Source organism: Lactuca virosa, chromosome 1, assembly GCF_052849685.1.
Source record: "Lactuca virosa cultivar CGN04683 chromosome 1, Lactuca_virosa_CGN04683_v6, whole genome shotgun sequence".
NCBI classification, from domain to species: domain Eukaryota; kingdom Viridiplantae; phylum Streptophyta; class Magnoliopsida; order Asterales; family Asteraceae; genus Lactuca; species Lactuca virosa.
Genome location: NC_136426.1, coordinates 2,285,176 through 2,304,017, shown reverse-complemented (window position 1 = coordinate 2,304,017; position 18,842 = coordinate 2,285,176). Strand labels below are relative to the sequence as shown.

At 33.1% G+C, this 18,842-nt stretch overlaps 1 protein-coding gene across 1 annotated transcript; it reads right to left on the bottom strand.

The window, feature by feature from the left end:
- Positions 1-15,176: 15,176 nt before the first annotated feature.
- LOC145169326 (oleosin-like) lies at positions 15,177-15,491 on the bottom strand. Its single transcript, XM_079087905.1, has one exon. The coding sequence runs from the start codon at positions 15,489-15,491 to the stop codon at positions 15,177-15,179; it is 315 nt and encodes a 104-aa protein (XP_078944031.1).
- Positions 15,492-18,842: the final 3,351 nt, after the last annotated feature.

Sequence of the window (18,842 nt, the reverse complement as noted above, 5' to 3'; positions counted from 1 at the left end):
GATGACACCCTCTTTACTATAAGATGGCCTTCTTCAACTCTATGTCTAATAAAATGGTACTTTCTGTCGATATGTCTGGTCTTACCATGATCTCTCGGTTCCTTTGTCAAGGCAACCGCTCCTTCATTATCGCAGAACAGTTCCATAGGCTCCTGGATGGTTGGAACAACTCCGAGATCCCCGATGAAGTTCCTCAACCAAGCTGTTTCTTTCGACGCTTCACTTGCTGCAATGTACTCTGATTCACAAGTAGAATCAGCCACCGTATTTTGCTTGGAACTCTTCCAAGTAACTGCTCCTCCATTCAGTAAAAATACCCAGCCCGACTGAGAACGGAAGTTATCTCTATCCGTCTGAAAGCTGGCATCACTGTAACCATCTACTCTCAAAGTATCACTGCCACCAAGCACAAGAACCCAGTCCTTTGTCCTTCGCAAATACTTGAGTATATTCTTAACTGCTATCCAATGAGCTCTACCTGGGTTTCCCTGATAGCGACTGACCATGCTCAAAGCAAATGCCACATCAGGGCGAGTACATGTCATAGCGTACATGATCGATCCGACAGCGGAAGCATAAGGTACACGATTCATGTCATCTATTTCAACATCTGTACTCGGGCATTGAGTCTTACTCAATTTGGTATTGCTCTGGATAGGTAGCTCTCCCTTCTTGGAATTTTCCATACTAAACCTCTTTAGTACCTTATCCAAGTATGTGCTCTGACTAAGTCCAATTAGTCTCTTCTTTCTATCTCTCAATATTCTAATCCCAAGAATATAGGCAGCTTCTCCAAGGTCTTTCATGGCAAAACACTTTCCAAGCCAAGACTTAACTTCTTTCAAGGTTGGAACGTCGTTACCAATGAGTAATATGTCATCGACATACAACACCAGAAAAGTTACTATACTCCCACTAGCCTTGATATACACACAGAACTCATCTTCACTTCTAGAGAAACCAAACTCTTTGACTTTCTCATGGAAGCAAAGATTCCAACTGCGAGATGCTTGTTTCAATCCATAAATGGATTTCTCAAGCTTGCACACTCTATTGGGGAACTTTGCATCAACAAAACCCTCTGGCTGACTCATGTAAACATCTTCAGCCAACTTCCCATTAAGGAAAGCAGTTTTGACATCCATCTGCCAGTTTTCAGAATCATGAAAGGCAGCTATGGCGAGCAATATCCTAATAGATTTAATCTTAGCCACTGGCGAGAAGGTCTCATCATAGTCAACCCCTGGGGTTTGAGTGAAACCTTTTGCAACCAGTCGAGCCTTGAATGTGTGCACATTTCCATCCATGTCTGTTTTCTTCTTGAAGATCCATTTGCACCCAACTGTCTTACGACCTGGTGCACTATCAACCAAATTCCAAACTTGGTTGTCATACATGGACTTAATCTCGCTGTCCATTGCCTCTTTCCACTTGGAAGCCTCTGGGCCTTCCATTGCTTCCTTATAAGTGACTGGTTCATCTAAGTTTACCAGTGTTCTGTCACTTATGAATGTGTCACCATCTGAAGTAATATGAAAACCATACAACTCAGGTGGCACACTCACCCTAGTGGATCTTCTAAGAGGTAATGAGTTATCGATTGGTTCAACAGGAACTGTTTCCTCTGGTTGAGTGCTAGTGTCATCTAAGGTTCCTTCATTGGCTGAATCTTGAATTTCTTCAAGGTCAATAGTGTTCCCACTGTCCTCTTTGAATATGAGCTCTCTTTCAAGAAAGACTCCTCTTCGTGCTACAAAGACCACGTTTTCACTAGGCCTGTAGAACAAATATCCAAAAGACTGCTTTGGGTAACCAATGAAAACACATTTCTCACTTCTAGCTGCTAGCTTGTTGTGAGTCTCTCGTCTTACGAAAGCTTCACAACCCCAGACTTTAATATGTGCTAACGAGGGAACTTTCCCTATCCACATTTCGTGAGGTGTTTTGGCAACCTTCTTTGTAGGGACAAGATTGAGGATGTGGGCGGCTGTCTCTAAGGCATACCCCCAGAAGTGAATGGGAAGCGAAGCCCGACTCATCATAGAACGAACCATGTCTAACAAGGTTCGATTGCGCCTCTCAGTTACACCATTTAACTGTGGTGTCTTAGGAGGAGTCAATTGTGAGACTATCCCACATTCTTTCAGATAGTCGTTAAACTCAATACTAAGATACTCCCCGCCTCTATCGGATCTAAGTATCTTTATCTTTCTGCCCAATTGATTTTCGACTTCATGCTTAAACTCTTTTAACTTTTCAAAAGTTTCTGACTTATGCTTGATCAAGTAGATATATCCATATCTGCTATAATCGTCAGTGAAAGTCACATAGAATCGATTAGCATCTCTTGTAGTTGATCTGAAGGGCCCACACACATCTGTGTGTATGAGATCCAACAGACCTTCACCTCTTTCACAAGACCCTGTGAATGGTGATTTTGTCATCTTTCCCAAAAGACAAGATTCACACATATCATCTGACTTTAGGTCAAATGATTCCAACACTCCATCCTTTTGGAGTTGGGCTATGCGTTTCTTGTTAATGTGTCCAAGACGACAATGCCACAAGCATGCCTTGTGTACACTATTAGACAAGTCAATATTAAGTACACTATTTCCTAGGCTATCAACACAAGTCACTGTTTCATACACACCATTACAAGGCAAAGCTTCAAACATAAAAACACTATTCTTATAAACAGAAATTGAACCATTCAAATCATTAAAAGAATATGTAAAACCTTGTCTGAACAATGCATGAAATGAAATAATGTTTCTCGTCATCTAAGACGAATAGCAACAATTTATTAAATCTAATCTAACATCATTACTAAGCAGAAGCTGATAAACTCCGATCTTGGTTACTGGTGAAGACTTTCTGTTTCCCATGATCAGGTTTATCCTTCCTCGCTCTATCTCCTCACTTTCCTTTAGACCCTGCAAATCAGAACAGATATGAAAACCACATCCTGTATCAAGGACCCATGAACGAGAAGATAATGAGTTATTAGCAGAAATAGTGTAAATACCTGCTGAAGATGGCTTCACTTTGCCATCCTTGATATCTTGCAGATATTGTGGGCAAGATCTCTTCCAATGCCCCTTTTGGTTGCAGTAAAAGCAAACTACCTCTTTTGGATCAGAAACATGGGGAGTGGAACCATTGGGCTTAGCCTTTGGGCCATTACTAGATGACCCAGCTTGAGCCTTGCTCTTCCAGTTTTGCTTGGGAGGACCTTTCCTCTTTTTCCCCTTTCCCTGTCCAATAGCCAAAACAGGGGCACTCGTAGGTGTGGAGGGTATACTTTTACCCTTCATCCCTGCCTCAGCTGTCTGCAACAAGTTGTGCAATTGGGCCAAGGTCTGCTCAGTATTGTTCAAATGGTAAGTTAGAATAAACTGACCATAACATTCAGGAAGTGAGTTCAAGACCATGTCAATGGCCAATTCCTCATCAAAGTGAATATTGAGCTTGACCAAACGCTCTATGTAGCGTTGCATTCTTTGCACATGTGACACAACCGACTCCCCATCTTTCATCTTGCAAGCCATGAGTGACTTGACTACTTCGAACTTTTCTTGACGAGCTCGCTTATGGTACTTTTCCATAAGGTCCTTGTTCATCTCGAAAGGCCAGTAGTCCTCATAGTACCTCTGCAGTTCTGGGGACATAGTTGCCACCATGATGCATGCCACTTTGGTAGCATCATCGTAATGTTTCTTGTAGGCAGCAAGATCTTCAGGAGTAGCTTCATTCTCATCAAGCTCTTTGAGCTCCTTTTCAAGAACATATTCTTTGTTCTCGAAACGAAGAGCCATCTTGATGTTGCACATCCAATCGTTATAGTTTGAGCCATCCATAACGACTTTGGAGCAGATATTGAGCAAAGAGAAGTTTTGGTTGGAGGAGGACGAAGCAGAAGTGTTTCCAGGAGTAGACATCTGGGAAAAAGTTTTAGTTAGATTTCAAGATACCTTAATAAAATAACCCAAAGATATAATATCAAGGTTAGGATCCAACTATGAAGATTCATAACTCAGAAATGGGATGCCGAGATCCAAGTGCAAATTTCATAAAGGTAGGTGAATGACGATTCACCAATTCCACCATTAGACGAAACAAACGAAGTGAAATTCCTAATTCTTTTGAGATACATTGAAACTATTCAATGGCATGTTTTAATCTCAGATTATGCTCTTCTATTTGTGACTGGGATGCCGAGGATCACAAACAAGATGTGAATAACCATGCAAATGTGCTTGATAACCTCATTGTCTTTATCATTAATTATTGATGTGCTGGTAAACCACACACGCTCCATCAAAATGACAATTATGAGATACCCATTACTACTCTTTATTGGTGCCTTTTAGTGTGCTGGTTAACCACACACGCTCCACTAACGACCAATAAAGCATAATGTGCAATTTCATGGATTAGCATACTTTTCACATTTTTCCTAAAGTAACTAGAGTTGGGATTTTGAAAATAATGTTCTAGTACTTTTAATATCATTATACTTTTAATGAGAAGTAGTTGTCCTATCAAATCCGTTCTGCTAACGACCCTCCACTAATCAAGGAAGCGGTGGGTGAGAGTGGACACCCATTCAACTACCATTTTATAGGCAGTTTCCTTATACCCCCCTTATAGATTAGCTTCGTGAATGAGGCATACTAGCGATTTGACTGACCATATTCTTATACATATAATATTAAACCTTTAATTATAATATATATATAAGGTGTGTTTTAAAACTTTTTAAAACTTCAAGGGTTTATATAAATTTCGAAATTTAAGCTATTAAATTCAAATTTAAATAAACCAATTAACTAGATTTAATATTTATCTATTAATTAACTATTAATCAAATTATTAAATCTTGTAAGGATTATCTAATTAAATTAATCAATTAATTTAATCCTAATCCTTATCCCTCTAATTTCGAAAAATAGGGTAAGGATAATTATCCAATTAATCTAATTAAGTAACAATTATCCAAAAACAAGAAACCCTAGTTATCCTCTTAGCATATTTCGAAATTCATAAGGGAGGAGGCTAGGGTTTTCAAAACCCTAACCCTAATTTCGATTAGGGTTCTTTGGAGGCTAGGGTTTTCGAAAAAAACCCTTTGATCCAAAACCCTAGAAATCGAAAAATTGGCCTTTAGGGTTTAATAGCTATAAACCCTAATTTGCAATTCAACAATTGTAGCAATTCAATTTAAAACAACAATGGCTCTGATACCACTGATGGGTTTTATGTACAACAAATAAACTAGAAAACAATTCCTAAGTTCACATGCAACCTATTTTGGATCTATGTTTTAACTATTGAACATACAACTTTGAATTGCAAAACAAGAACCCTAGAGGAGAGAGGCTAATTTCGAAATTAACAAACTAGGGTTTAGGGTTTACATACCTTTCAATTGTTATAGCAAACAATTGATATTCCCTTGGTCTTGATCTTGATCTTCTTGGAAGCTTTAGCACCACAAGTGTAATGCCTCTAATGGAATCACACCCAAACTAGCAAGAAGGAAAGTAGAAGAGAGAGGGGAGAGGGAGTATGCAAAATCTCGGCCTTAGGGTTTCTTCAAAAGAAAGAGTGACCAAAAACATGAACCAGGAGGCTCCTTATATAGCTGAGGGATCTAGGGTTTAAGGGAAACCCTAGTTATCCTTTGCTTAGGGCCTAAGCAAACCCAAGGGCCTTATCCAAGCCCCTATGGACGAAATTATTAGGGTTTCCCCTAAAGATTTCGTCCACCCTCTTCCAAGGGGGTTCTAGAGCCTTCCACTCAACTATTAGATAATTGCAAACTAGTCCCTGCACCTTATAATTAATTCTTTTAACCCCAAAATCAATTCTGATTAATTTCTGGCTAACAATTAATTAAACATAATGATTTCTTATTAATATATTAATCTTTTAACATATTAATAAATCATTTATATTAACTCATTAATCTTATAAATTAATATCTCTCCTTTCATAATTTCCTTGTCCAGTTGCTAGGTTGAGGGCAACCCAAAAGGACTGTGCTGCTATCAATTCAAGTACATACCAATTATAGTTATGGGCTTAGACACCTAATCCAACACTCATGTCCTTGAAGTTCATCAAAAAGTTGATAGAGCTTTAACTTTTTCAAGGAACCATTGCTTTGGAGACAAGATTTCACATTTCCCCATCCTTTGCCGAGACTATTTATGAACTTGAGATTGTACTCCAAAGGAGTTCGGACAATCCCATGAGCAGTCATGTTGTTGACAACGATTCGGTAACGGTTGGAGGCTGAAGCCACTGATTCACCGGGAGTGGTAGTGAAGGTGTCAAAGTCGTTGACAATAGAGGTGAGGCGCTTGTCTTTCATATTTTCCGAGCCTTCACTTAGGTCCTGAAGAGTGTCCCAAATCTCTTTGGCTGATTTGCACAACTTGATGTGCTCGAAGAGTGAAGGAGGAACACCAAACACCATTTCTGAGAAAGCAACTTGATCAGCATGAAGCTTCTTGATATCATCTGCAGTAAGAGGAGTTAGGCGAGTTTCATCTTCTCTCATGAGCTGAGCAGCTGCATCTCTTACAATTGTTCTTACAGGAACATGTGGACCTTTTGTGACGGATCTCCAGATTTCTTCACCTTTATCTTTGGCAATTAAAAATCTTTCCATTCTAACTTTCCAGTGATCATATTCTTCCACAACTAGTAATGGGGCACGAGAAGGGCAGCCCACACTATTTGCGATTTGCATTGAAATCATTTGCTGAGGATTAGAAGCAGCCATTGAAGTTAAGATATCTTCAAGCTAAAGTGGTATATAGAAGAACTTTTATCCGTGACACAGAAATGGTTGAAATACCAATGTAATTTCAAACCAACTATAATCTGATATTTATGGATTCAAAGGACAACCACTCAAGCTCTGATACCAATTGTGAGTACAAGATCAATGTGCAGGGACAAGGTATGAAAACTCAAACCTTGAGTAAATGCTTAAGATTAATGTCTGCTTACCAATAAGTGTTCTAGTCAAGTCTGGAAAGACCAAACAAGTCTAAGTTAATATATTCAACAAATGATCAAGACATAAATGATGATTGAGAATAAATGATCAAGGTAAAGCTAATAAATGAAGAACAAGAATGTTTTGAATGAACTTAGAGAAAATGCCAAAAGTGAGTGAAAAGATCCGTTGTTGACTTGTATTGAATACTCCTATAAATAGGAGTGAATATTACAGCGAATGAACTGAAGTGTTTACATAGGACTGGACAAAAGACACGATTCTGACATTCTGATTGTTCAAATACAACTATAGACTAAGTCCTATGAAACGTTACATCAATACTAAGACAAATACAATAAATGCACAAAAGACAAAACAATTTCACTCTGGATCAGCATCATTCCGAACATGAGAGTCAGCTCCGGAATGTCTTCAGTCTTCACATCTTCTTACCTGGTCCGGACAGATTCCGGACCACTCTTTACTTCGGAACATACACTTCGGAATTAGTACTTAGGATTGTTAGAGGTTCACTTTCAGGTTCTAACAATTAGAATGTTCATGTATATAATTAATATAAGTAACGTGCATATTCATGATAGAATATACATATATAAAGTTTACATAGAGAATTAATACTCAATATTCATGATGTATACTAAAAATTGTTTCCTTATAGTTGTTAGCTCTTCAAAAACCAGTAGCTACTAAAACATTAATAGTCTATGTACAAAAACATGTTAACAAGAAATGCATCATCTATGTTGAGGCAATATATCGAACACTTGGTGGTCGTTTATAAAAATCACTCATATAATCACGTTCTGTGTCTAAGACCCTTACCGGTATCAGATTGTCGGTTTATCAAAAAATCAATTAAACAAATTTCTACATTAATCATTGTGCAAGAGTGTAATCCACATCCAACAAATTTAACCAATTTAACCAAATATTCTCAGTAAGCAATTTTATCATAAATCAATATGCAAGAAGAAAAAGCTAAAAGCACAAACCTCATGAACTTGATGTTATGGCTTGGGGTAAAAAGAAACGATGAGCAACCCATTCACATTCCAATATGATTTTGTTGGTTTGATGTTTAAAGAAGAGTCGATGATGATGAACATGTGTGAATCATGGTATCAGGTACAAATCGCTATCCACCACCTTCTTGAACTTGATTACTAGTCTGAAAAAGTTTCACTGACGAGAGCCTTGATTTTTCTTTCGTTTGGTTGTGCGTTTTCTTCTACTTCCATCATGGTTTTTGTTTCAAAAGATGATATGAGCACAAGAAGACGATAATAATTTGACTATTTCAAAAAGCGTATTATGGAAAGAATAACTCAACATGTTTTTTAAGAGATTTGATTTGGTGATAATTAATTTTAATGTAATCTTCTGAATTTTTCCTCAACTATGATAATAAGGGATTAAATTTAATTATTTAATTATAAATATTGATTGGCTATAAAGTGTCCTCATGTTCTCGCAATAATTTGTGTTTTTAAAAGAGCATAACTCTCTCTCTCTCTCTCTCTCTCTCTCTCTCTCTATATATATATATATATATATATATATATATATATATATATATATATATATATATATATATATATATATATATATATATATATATATATATATATATATATATATATATATATATATACTAGACGAATTCCCACGCGTTGCGCGGTGCAGGTTAAAAATATATTGTTAGAATATAGTTTTCAGACATCTTTTAGTAATTCGATTCATCAATTTAGGTTCTTTTATTATTATTATATTTAATGTTTTCCTTTTAACTATGTTAAAAAATATATATTGAATTTTTTTTAAACATTATTTGATATTTTATTTTAGGTTTTAAATTTTACACTAAATTTTTAAGCTTATTTGATATATTAATGTAGGTTATTTATTTAACTATATATTGAAGTTAACAAATTATGTATATCATATTGATAAGTCACAAATTCTTCCATTTATGATAATGTTTACAACTAAAAGCATATTTAAGTTAATAAATTAAGCATATTGTATGGAAATATGAAAAGTTGGGAGTTTCAAATGAATGTGGTGAAAGAAAAAATGTTTCCTTTATAATATAGTATGATGATTATAGTTTTAATTTTTAAATCATTGTGATATATACAATTATTTGATAATGTTATAAACCGCTTAAAATTGTGTAAATTATATATCAAATGTATGATAATCTATATATAACGGGTAACAAAATGTATGAACAAAAATATGAACTACAACTTTTAGTAACATAAAAATACAAAAAAATTTATTATAACATTTGTATTAAAAAAGATATATATACAACAAATAATAAAAGAATATGAAAAATAAACACTACAACTTTTAATAATATAAAAATACTAAAACATTTATTATAATATTTATATTAACTTTTCATATTTAAATCACAAATCTCTTCAAATACATTAATGTTTTTAATGAGCAAAACTTTACAACCTTATAAAAGAAAGGAAAATAAAAAGTTATTAGTGATTACTAATTAATAATCATAAGTTAAAAACTCTTGAGTTGTAACTAATAAATATACATAAATTAGAAAACTCTTGAGTTGTAGTGTGAGTTTCAAATGAATACGGTACTTGGAAATGTGTATTTTTTATTATTATTATTATTATTATTATTATTATTATTATTATTATTATATATGTTAAAGTTGTGCAAAGTTTTAACAGTAAACAACCCCTTTTTTTGACTAATTTGGCCCTCCAACTTACTAATTTGACCCTCCAACTTATGTTGTGTTAAACATGGACACCTCCAACTTATTATATATATATATATATATATATATATATATATATATATATATATATATATATATTAAAGTTATAAAGAAAAGGAATAGTGAACTTGTCATTTTTTTTGGCAGAATTGGTCCCTATATTATTGTTGGGCTTCAAAGTTAGGAATACTAAATTTGGATTTTTTTTGGCAACTTTGCTCCTCATTCTTTACCCATTTTGACACTTTTGGTCCTTGTAATCAATATTTTTACACTTTTTTGGAACCTTTTAATATTTAAAGTTTGGCCACAAAATTTTAACGGTTTTAAAAAGTTGCTAATTCCTACCCCTTTAATTCTTGCAGTCAAAATTTTTACATTTTTTCATAAAAACATGAAAAAAACGGTCCGGGGCAAATCCCGGACTTTTCATCCTTGCACTTTCTATGTCTGTCATATTTATCAATTTGGAAACAACATTGAAAGCTTCTGGCCCCCGCGTAGCGGGGGTAACCTTTCTAGTTATTATTATTATTATATTCGTCTAAATAATTGGTTTTGATGCATCATTTTAATCCATTCAATTATTAAACATAAAGATACTTAATTATAAATTTATAACATACATAGGTGCATATATATGTTAAACAAATCACATATAATATATATTTTCGTAAATGTCATATGTGATTTTTGTCATACTAATATGGATAAATTACTTTCATATGAAGAACATATCATGATAAGTCATCATAATTACATATTAAATGTTAAAAATTATGTTATCTTTTAAATATTTTCTTGTAAATATGTTGTGTAGGATAACCCAACAAAAAAATAATATAAAATAAACATAATCAAAATAGAAAAACTACAATCAAATAAATAAGAACATTAGGTGGTTGAATATATAAATAAAAATGTTACATAAATATACGTTTAAATCAAAAGAAAAAACTAACATTCGTCTACTTTACTCAAACAAAAAAAAACCTATATCCGTTTTCTGAATCTTCTTTCTTTATTTAACACCATTTAACCATAGAAATTTGATGACAATTCTTCACTAACCTGCAATCAAAATGTTTTTCTTGAAAAAGAAGAATGAGAAAGATATTCCAAGCAAAACTTTGATGTTTGGAGAGTCACATTCAAGATTGAGTAATACATACAAATCACATATAAAGATCAAATGAGAAATTTAATATAAAGAAAGAATAGAAAAGCTTCATTTGTTTTGGTTGAAAGAAAAAATCATATTACAATTACCATCGATGCGACATAACTCATTTCTTTAAATCATCATATTTGGATCGTGAATGTTTCAACTATATGAAAACTTTGAATCATAATATCTTCAACCAAATGACGAATTTTTGTAAGAAAAATGTACTAATATAACTACATATATAATGAAGGTGAAAGGGTGTGAGGGTATCAAATGCATGAGGTGTTGAACTTATCGAGTGTGTGATTTTCTTGGAATGAGATTATGTGTGATTAATTACTTTGAATGTGAAAGGGTGTGGGGGTTTCAAATGCATGAGGTGTTGGCAAATTTTTATGGGGGTTTTAAATGCATGAGATTCAAGAAAAAATGCTAGCTTTATAAGTATGTATGTATATATATATATATATATATATATATATATATATATATATATATATATATATATATATATATATATATATATCACAAAGGCTTAGGGAATAATAAAGTTTGTGCCATTCAGAATTGAACCACAAAAGTTTTGGAGATTGGTAAATTTGGTCCCTCCTAACACACGTGTTTTCCTCGACCGCCTACTGCATCCAATCAAATGTATCCACCGATATATATTATTGATCGGCTTCAAAGGTTTTGTATACGTTCCTTCTTCCAAAATGCCTTCCAGTTTCTTCTACCGCTACCTTTTTCCTCTAAGTCGTCATCACTCCCTTTTTTGCTACGATTGAATTCTTCGAGACATCGCCTTCTATTATTTTCATAGAGTGGGGTTTTCCTGTTCATCGGAACCACTAGTCTCATCCAACGACACCACCACAACTGAATCTTCCCTACAACTCCATAGACAGACCAGATTTGAGGAACGCACGTGTTTCAATTTTGGATTCCAATTCGAAGCTTTTGAAATCGAATATTTTATCTCTGTAACCAAAAGTCGTTTCTCTCCATTTGACCATATTTAGATCTAGATCTGTGAACCCCACCCCCTCACTTTCTAACCCTAAGTCTTTTGTTTTAATGTTGCAGGTTACAATACACGTCTTTGAGCATATTTCCATTTTTCCATATGGAAAAAGCACATGGAATCCATGTTGAAGCCCGAAAATATTATTTTGCTACAGGGTGACTTTCACTTGACACCATCCACACATTTCCCCTTTCTTTTTCTTTCATCCATGAAACCTAACCAAGTTTTTAATTAAAGATGAGTATTTTTAACTGTTTGTTATTGTGATCCTACTCTACCTGATATGTATTTGTCTATTTTAAAAATTCAAACATTTATGTAATGGTTTTTTTGCTTTTCCAACATATGTCACTTTTAGTTCCTATTTTGAATTGGTGCTAAAGTGAATTCACAAGAATCAGTTTTTATTACTTTTCGATGGTGAAAGTAACTCATGTGGACTCTCAATTAGCTTCAGCATATAGGCATATGGCCTTTGTATTCTTAAAATTGATTAGTTTTGTTATTACATTTTAGCAAACAAATGTAATGATGATGAAAGTGGAATTAATTACATGATCCTCATTAACATCTTTTACTTTATAGATGTCAAAGTGACCTAATGTGGAGATGTTGTTGAGGCCAGAACAATTTAGCAGTCATCCATACAATGCTTGGTGGATAGTTATGAGGAAATACATTATATGGTTTTGAACCCTCCTTTTTTATTTCTTGTACCTCAATGTTGTTTTTGTATTTTCACTTAAAACATATCATGGTACTTGACAATATTATCCATCAATGTGTATTAAAATTCGTGAACTTAACCTTTACCCTGTTTATATATAGGTGAAAACAACTTGATAAAGATTAATCATATTGGAATTGCAAAAAAGGAAAAGCTTAAGAAAGTTGTTGTATGGGTGGTGCAAGTGGAACCTATTCCCAATAAGCGCCCGTTGCACAACTACAAGGTATTATCAAAATTGATAACAAAAACAATAATTTAGTGGCTAAGTTAATAAAATGGTGAAAATACATTGTGCTTTTTTGTATTTTGAAAATGGTAGAATTTTCTAACCATGTTAACTTTCCACACATAGGAATTGAATCTAACAAACTGGAAACTTCACGAAGAGACACAACATAAAGATTGTTTATCTCTATAAGATGTATCTATACTAAACGATTCATGCAATGCGTCCTTTTTTGCTTCCATTGGTGACATGTTTCCCACCGTAATAAATATTGGGAGGCTATGTAGTGTCTTCTATTGTATTATGTGTTTTTAATACAAAGATTTGAGTAAGTCATAGTAATATTGAATTCTCTACTTTATAAACCAATTTCTAATATATATTTTTTTATTAATCCTCCAGGCTTGTACTTGGGAAACTTATATCAGTAGATCTAATGACTCTGGCCCACCAAGAAAAACTTGCATCTGGATAAATACTTATACTTCGTGCATAATGAACGTAAAAATTTCCAATTTTGTTTTTGATATTTTTGTTAAAATACTAAGAAAAAATAATCTCTAAATCACGCAATTTAGTAGGCGCTTCTTCAAAATTGAATACCGGAGGTATGATGACTACTTTTGAAAACTTGGGATGCATGCACTGAACCGCCCCATGATTCCATGTCCAACAATTTTGCCAAATCCAGGTCCAACAGCAGCAACAGTTCATGTGGGTGGTTCACGTTTTCCGAATCCATGAAGGTTTCAAATGCCACAACAAGTTCCTATTCATGTCATGGGTCCTGCAGCTACAAGATAAATTCAAATGACTACCCCCATAAACATTAACCCTATCATGAAGTCATTTCCTTTATAGAATCCAAACCAACGACTGTTTCCATTCCCTGTAGATACATATCGACAATACATCGTTCTCACCTAAACACAATTACCACAATCTCATGTACAATTACAACTGCGATTCCATCAGATTGTGTAACTGTAATTAATCCACTTAATTTGACCAAATTACAGAAAAAACAATACTACTTTCACCCACTTAACTATACTCTTAAACTATTAACAAGCTATATATGTTTCTTGGTAACCAATATATATACATATACATATACATATACATATATAGGCTTAGGTTATTCTATTAAAAGTAATTATTGTGTTATTGTATGCATAAATGTGGGCCAATCAAATTTACTTATTTTAAGAAAGTGATTAATATATATTATTGAATTAAATATAATTGAAAATATCATCTTAATTAATTACAAGGGTAATTTAGTCAATTAATATAGATTTAATAAAGGAAAATTGCATTTTTTAAGGGATCATAGATTCTATTAATTTTAAAAATCCGATTTTACGAATTATAATTCTTTTAATTCGGACATTCTGACAGAATATGTTTATGAGTATATTCAAAAATAAAAATATTCTTGAACCATAAATAATAAAAATATTCTTGAACCTATTTCTTGATCATGAATTTAAAAACTTCATGTAGAATAACAAATTCTTGAACAATCAATTAAAGAATAAAAACAAAAAATACATTATTTCTTATAGAATACGAGTAACAATTGTTAAGAATTACATTTGTTGTTAAAGAATAAAACTAAAAAACAATAAAAACGGGAAAGAAAACATCAAAATCTAACAACGACTAATACATTCTAAAAGAATAATGTGGTCCGTTTCAATTTTGTGGTCTGTTCTTCAAGCATCAACTTCTGTGATTCCAACAGAATTGGAATTCGTCTTTCCATTCCAACAGAATTGGAATTCGTGATTCCATTCCAATAGAATTGGAATCTCACCAATATCATTCATTGAATCATCTACATAAACATACTTGATACCTTTTCAGAATTCAACATTGTCAAGATCCTGCACTGTCCACATAAATGAAGTGTTAAATCAGGAAAAAAAAAATTCGAATGAAAAGCAAATTAATCATTTCCTGTCAAAAGAATCAGAAATTAAACAAAAAAACAACAAATGAAAAACTGAAATCAAGAACCCTAATTTGAACAAAGAAGATGGAGATGGTCGATGAAGTGATTAGTAGTGTTCACAAGGGATATATGGAACATATAATTGGAGCAATACCAGAAAAAAAAAATCTTTCAATCTCTTCCTTTTCGCTCATGTAAGTTTAAAAAACATAGAACTTGAGTCCTGGCACCACGTCCTTCCTTGGCACCTCCATGAACTTGACCCTCTGGTCCAATTTCATAAGCCTTGCCCTGTGTACTCCACCATGTCCTGAACTCGCCTCTTCGCATAGTCAATCTGCTCCAGCACCGTCGACCCCGTCACCTGCCTCAGATTGTTCAACAGAAAAGACAAAGAGCTCAGCCCCGTCAACCCAAACGTCCCGGATGTCAGAAATCCGGCTACCGCCAGCCCGATGGTGAGGACTGCCGGAACAATAACCGGGCTGAAGATGATGAAAACTGGGGTGGCGATAGCCAACCCGATCATAGTACCCACAAGGGTGATTCCTACGAGGCCAAGTAGGATTCCACCGACCGGAAGGAGGGCCATGACGGCGAAGATTTTGCTCTTTGATGGACCTTATTGATTAGGGAAAAACGACGATTTGTTGCCGCCATGTTCGTATCGTGGGACAGAAGGGTAGGGTGGCGGCCGGTGGTGGGAGGCATAAGGATGGAGGTGACGGCTGGAGATGGTTTGATTAGGGTTACGGTGGTTTTAAAAAGCCTAGTAGCTGAAGTCAATGGTTACCATAATTATAGGATATTATTTGTGAAAACTAGTTATCAAATTACCTATTTACCCTTATTTATTTATTTACTTATTTATTTTTATTTTAAATTTTGATTGGCCCACATTTATGCATACAATAACACAATACTTATTTAAAACACCTGAACCTATCTCTACATATATATATATATATATATATATATATATATATATATATATATATATATATATATATATATACATATTAGCAGCACCATAGTATGATTGAATGAAAAAACTATTAACTACTTTTATCTACACATTCTTATAAGGGCATCACACTATGGTTATCCTTCTCAATGAACAGGACATAAGCAGATCTTATTTGCCTGAAACATGATCTATTTTAGCACATATTTTAACTTATATGAACTTAAAATACAATAAAAATTATAGATTTGGACCATAATTTAGTTAAAATAACTTGATTATAGAAAAAGAATGATGAAATTTTTATTTAATACTCTACAAACTTAAACAACAATTCTCTTTTGGGAATCCCTAAGGATAGATGAAAATGCAACTTTCCTTTTTTTTCAAAATTTGAAATCAACAATTCTTTCGTGTCCATGATAAATGTATAGGAATTGTATGCAGATTCCACTGTTCTTGCCTATGTAATGTCAGAAATAAATTGCCGCCACAACTAAGGCCTTGATTTATTCGTCTTATCAGTTGATGAAGGGATCACAACCAACAAGTATGACTCACTCTAAAAGTACGTTGTTGTTTATTTCAAAAATCAAATAGTTGGTAAAAAAAGTACTTTGTTGTTTATTGCATTTAAAATCCTTTTAATAATTTTGTTCTAGCTATTTTGTGTTTCCAAATGTGTGGTTAGTGGATCCGGAAAGATAGCAATGCATGTATTGGAGAAGGTCATTGCATATGGTGTTCTTCCTATCACTATGTCAGGTAATAAGCTTCAAGTTTTTGATTTCTACAGATGACAAAACGGGCAGGTCGAGAAGTTAGATAACAACTCACAAATGAACTTCGGGCAGTTGGATTACAGCTAACAAGTCAACAATTTTTTTACAGGTTCCAAACGTTATTTAGTGGATGAAGCTGGACTTCATATCATGAAACTATCTTTTCTTAGAGACATCAAAGCACAACATAGAACTTTAAGGTCCATATAATCATATTCCTTTACAAAAACAACTTCATTTATAATTTATGCATATTTCTTTATTAAATTAAAAGGTTTTTATTCGTTATATTTAGAGATTATTCAAAAACTTACACCCAAATGAAATTTACCATAATGATTCCATTACTTTGGTCAACTCTGGTTGTCGTATACATATAGAAAGTAATCGTTTTCATTATTTTTCTAATCCTTTTCGGCCCCACATCTGTTACGCATGATAGTTCATCATGATTGATATGCGTTCTTCATGTTCGAACATGCCATGTACCCCTGAAGCCATGGATGTGTTGAAAGGGGCCAATGTGTTGATTGCTCCTTCCATAGCGGCTAGGACAGGAAGGGCATGCCTGTAATTTTATCTTATCTAAAATGGCATTTTACTTTCTTTGAGTATATTTTTTTGTATAAACATTCCTCAGGTTGTTGTTGGTGATCTTGAGCTAAAAGAGTATAATTTAAACCGGGCACCAGAGGATTTTTAGTTTGAACTACATACAAGAAACCATTTCTCATTCTATTTTTTCTTTATAGGGGCAATTTCGTCTAACTTATGTGAAATATAGGTCAACCTTTTAATATGCAAAATTATAAACTGTTGTTTTTCCATTGTATGAGAAAACTCGAAATGAAAATTACTGGATTTGTTTTGAGATGTATGAAGTTTAAGTTTAGATTCTATTATTAAAATGTTGTTGAAAAAAATGGTCGGAAACAATGAAACCAATTAAGATGTTGTTCTATGGTTGCAAAAAAAAAACATTTTTTTCCTTAGTTGGTGTTGCTTAACCTATTTAGTTGGTCCTCCGACTTAGTGCTCTTATTTTTCTCTCATTTTGTTCTAAAAAGATGAAAAAGAGAATGAGACTTGATCAACTAGTTTGCAGGTTATAGGAGGTTATAGGGATTGTGTGTGTGCTTAAGGATAAACCCAAAGCTGCAACGATGTACAATGGGTATCTCTTTAAAAATGTCTATATAAAATTTATTTGAATTGTAATACGAAAAAAAAGACACGGGACGAAGCCCAGGTTTTTTTACTAGTTCTGTATTACAACAGTTAGAATATTAAATTATAGACTTAGGCACTGTTTCGTTTTTTAAAGTGTGTTGAATTGCTAATGATAAATGAACTGATAAAATGTTGTTTCTTTTTTGGACTGAATCCACTCATTGAATATGAATAATGACTATTTTCTCCTTTGTTTAAAATAATAAATTATCATTTCTTTAATACTTGTTATAAAATATAAGTATACAAAATGATCATTTATATAAGAACCATTATAAATTAAAAGTGTATACCATAACATTAAATAATTTTTAAAATTTAAAGAAATAAAACATGACGTGATACTTAACTAATACATTCTTATAAATATAAATCTAACATATTTATTATATTAAATTAATAGTTTTATGAAGAAAATTAGACGTATATTTAAAAAAAATATTCATCATTGCAATCATATAATATGTTATAGAATTGAAACTTACCATGTCAGATATAAAAAAGTATACATGCAACGTGTTGCTTAATATTCTATTTTTCTTAAATGTATTCTTTTTAGAATATATATATATATATATATATATATATATATATATATATATATATATATATTGTTATCTTTTGTTTTGAAATAGAAAATCATGAATGATGGGCTATAAAACTTAAAAATAGACTAATTTATGAGTAATAAAAAAGATTCTAAAATAATGATCATACCCTCCTAATTTGGAGGAAATCGTGAATGGTATGGAGGGTAATTTTGGAAATATAAACATAAGATTACCACTTAATGTTAAAGAAATCTATTTTCCAACTTAATTTATTAAGATATTTATTAGTTCTAGGCTCCGTTTATGAATCGAATAACCTACAAAAAAATGTTAGTAATAAACACAGTGGTTGAGGCTCGATTCCCTTAAATAGATTCGTCGTCTGTTCCTAGGGTAGAACAATCAAAACAGTGTAT

Bases quoted from the DNA above. Each gene is read 5' to 3' on its own strand.
- LOC145169326 (XM_079087905.1), bottom strand. From the start codon at position 15,491: ATGGCCCTCCTTCCGGTCGGTGGAATCCTACTTGGCCTCGTAGGAATC.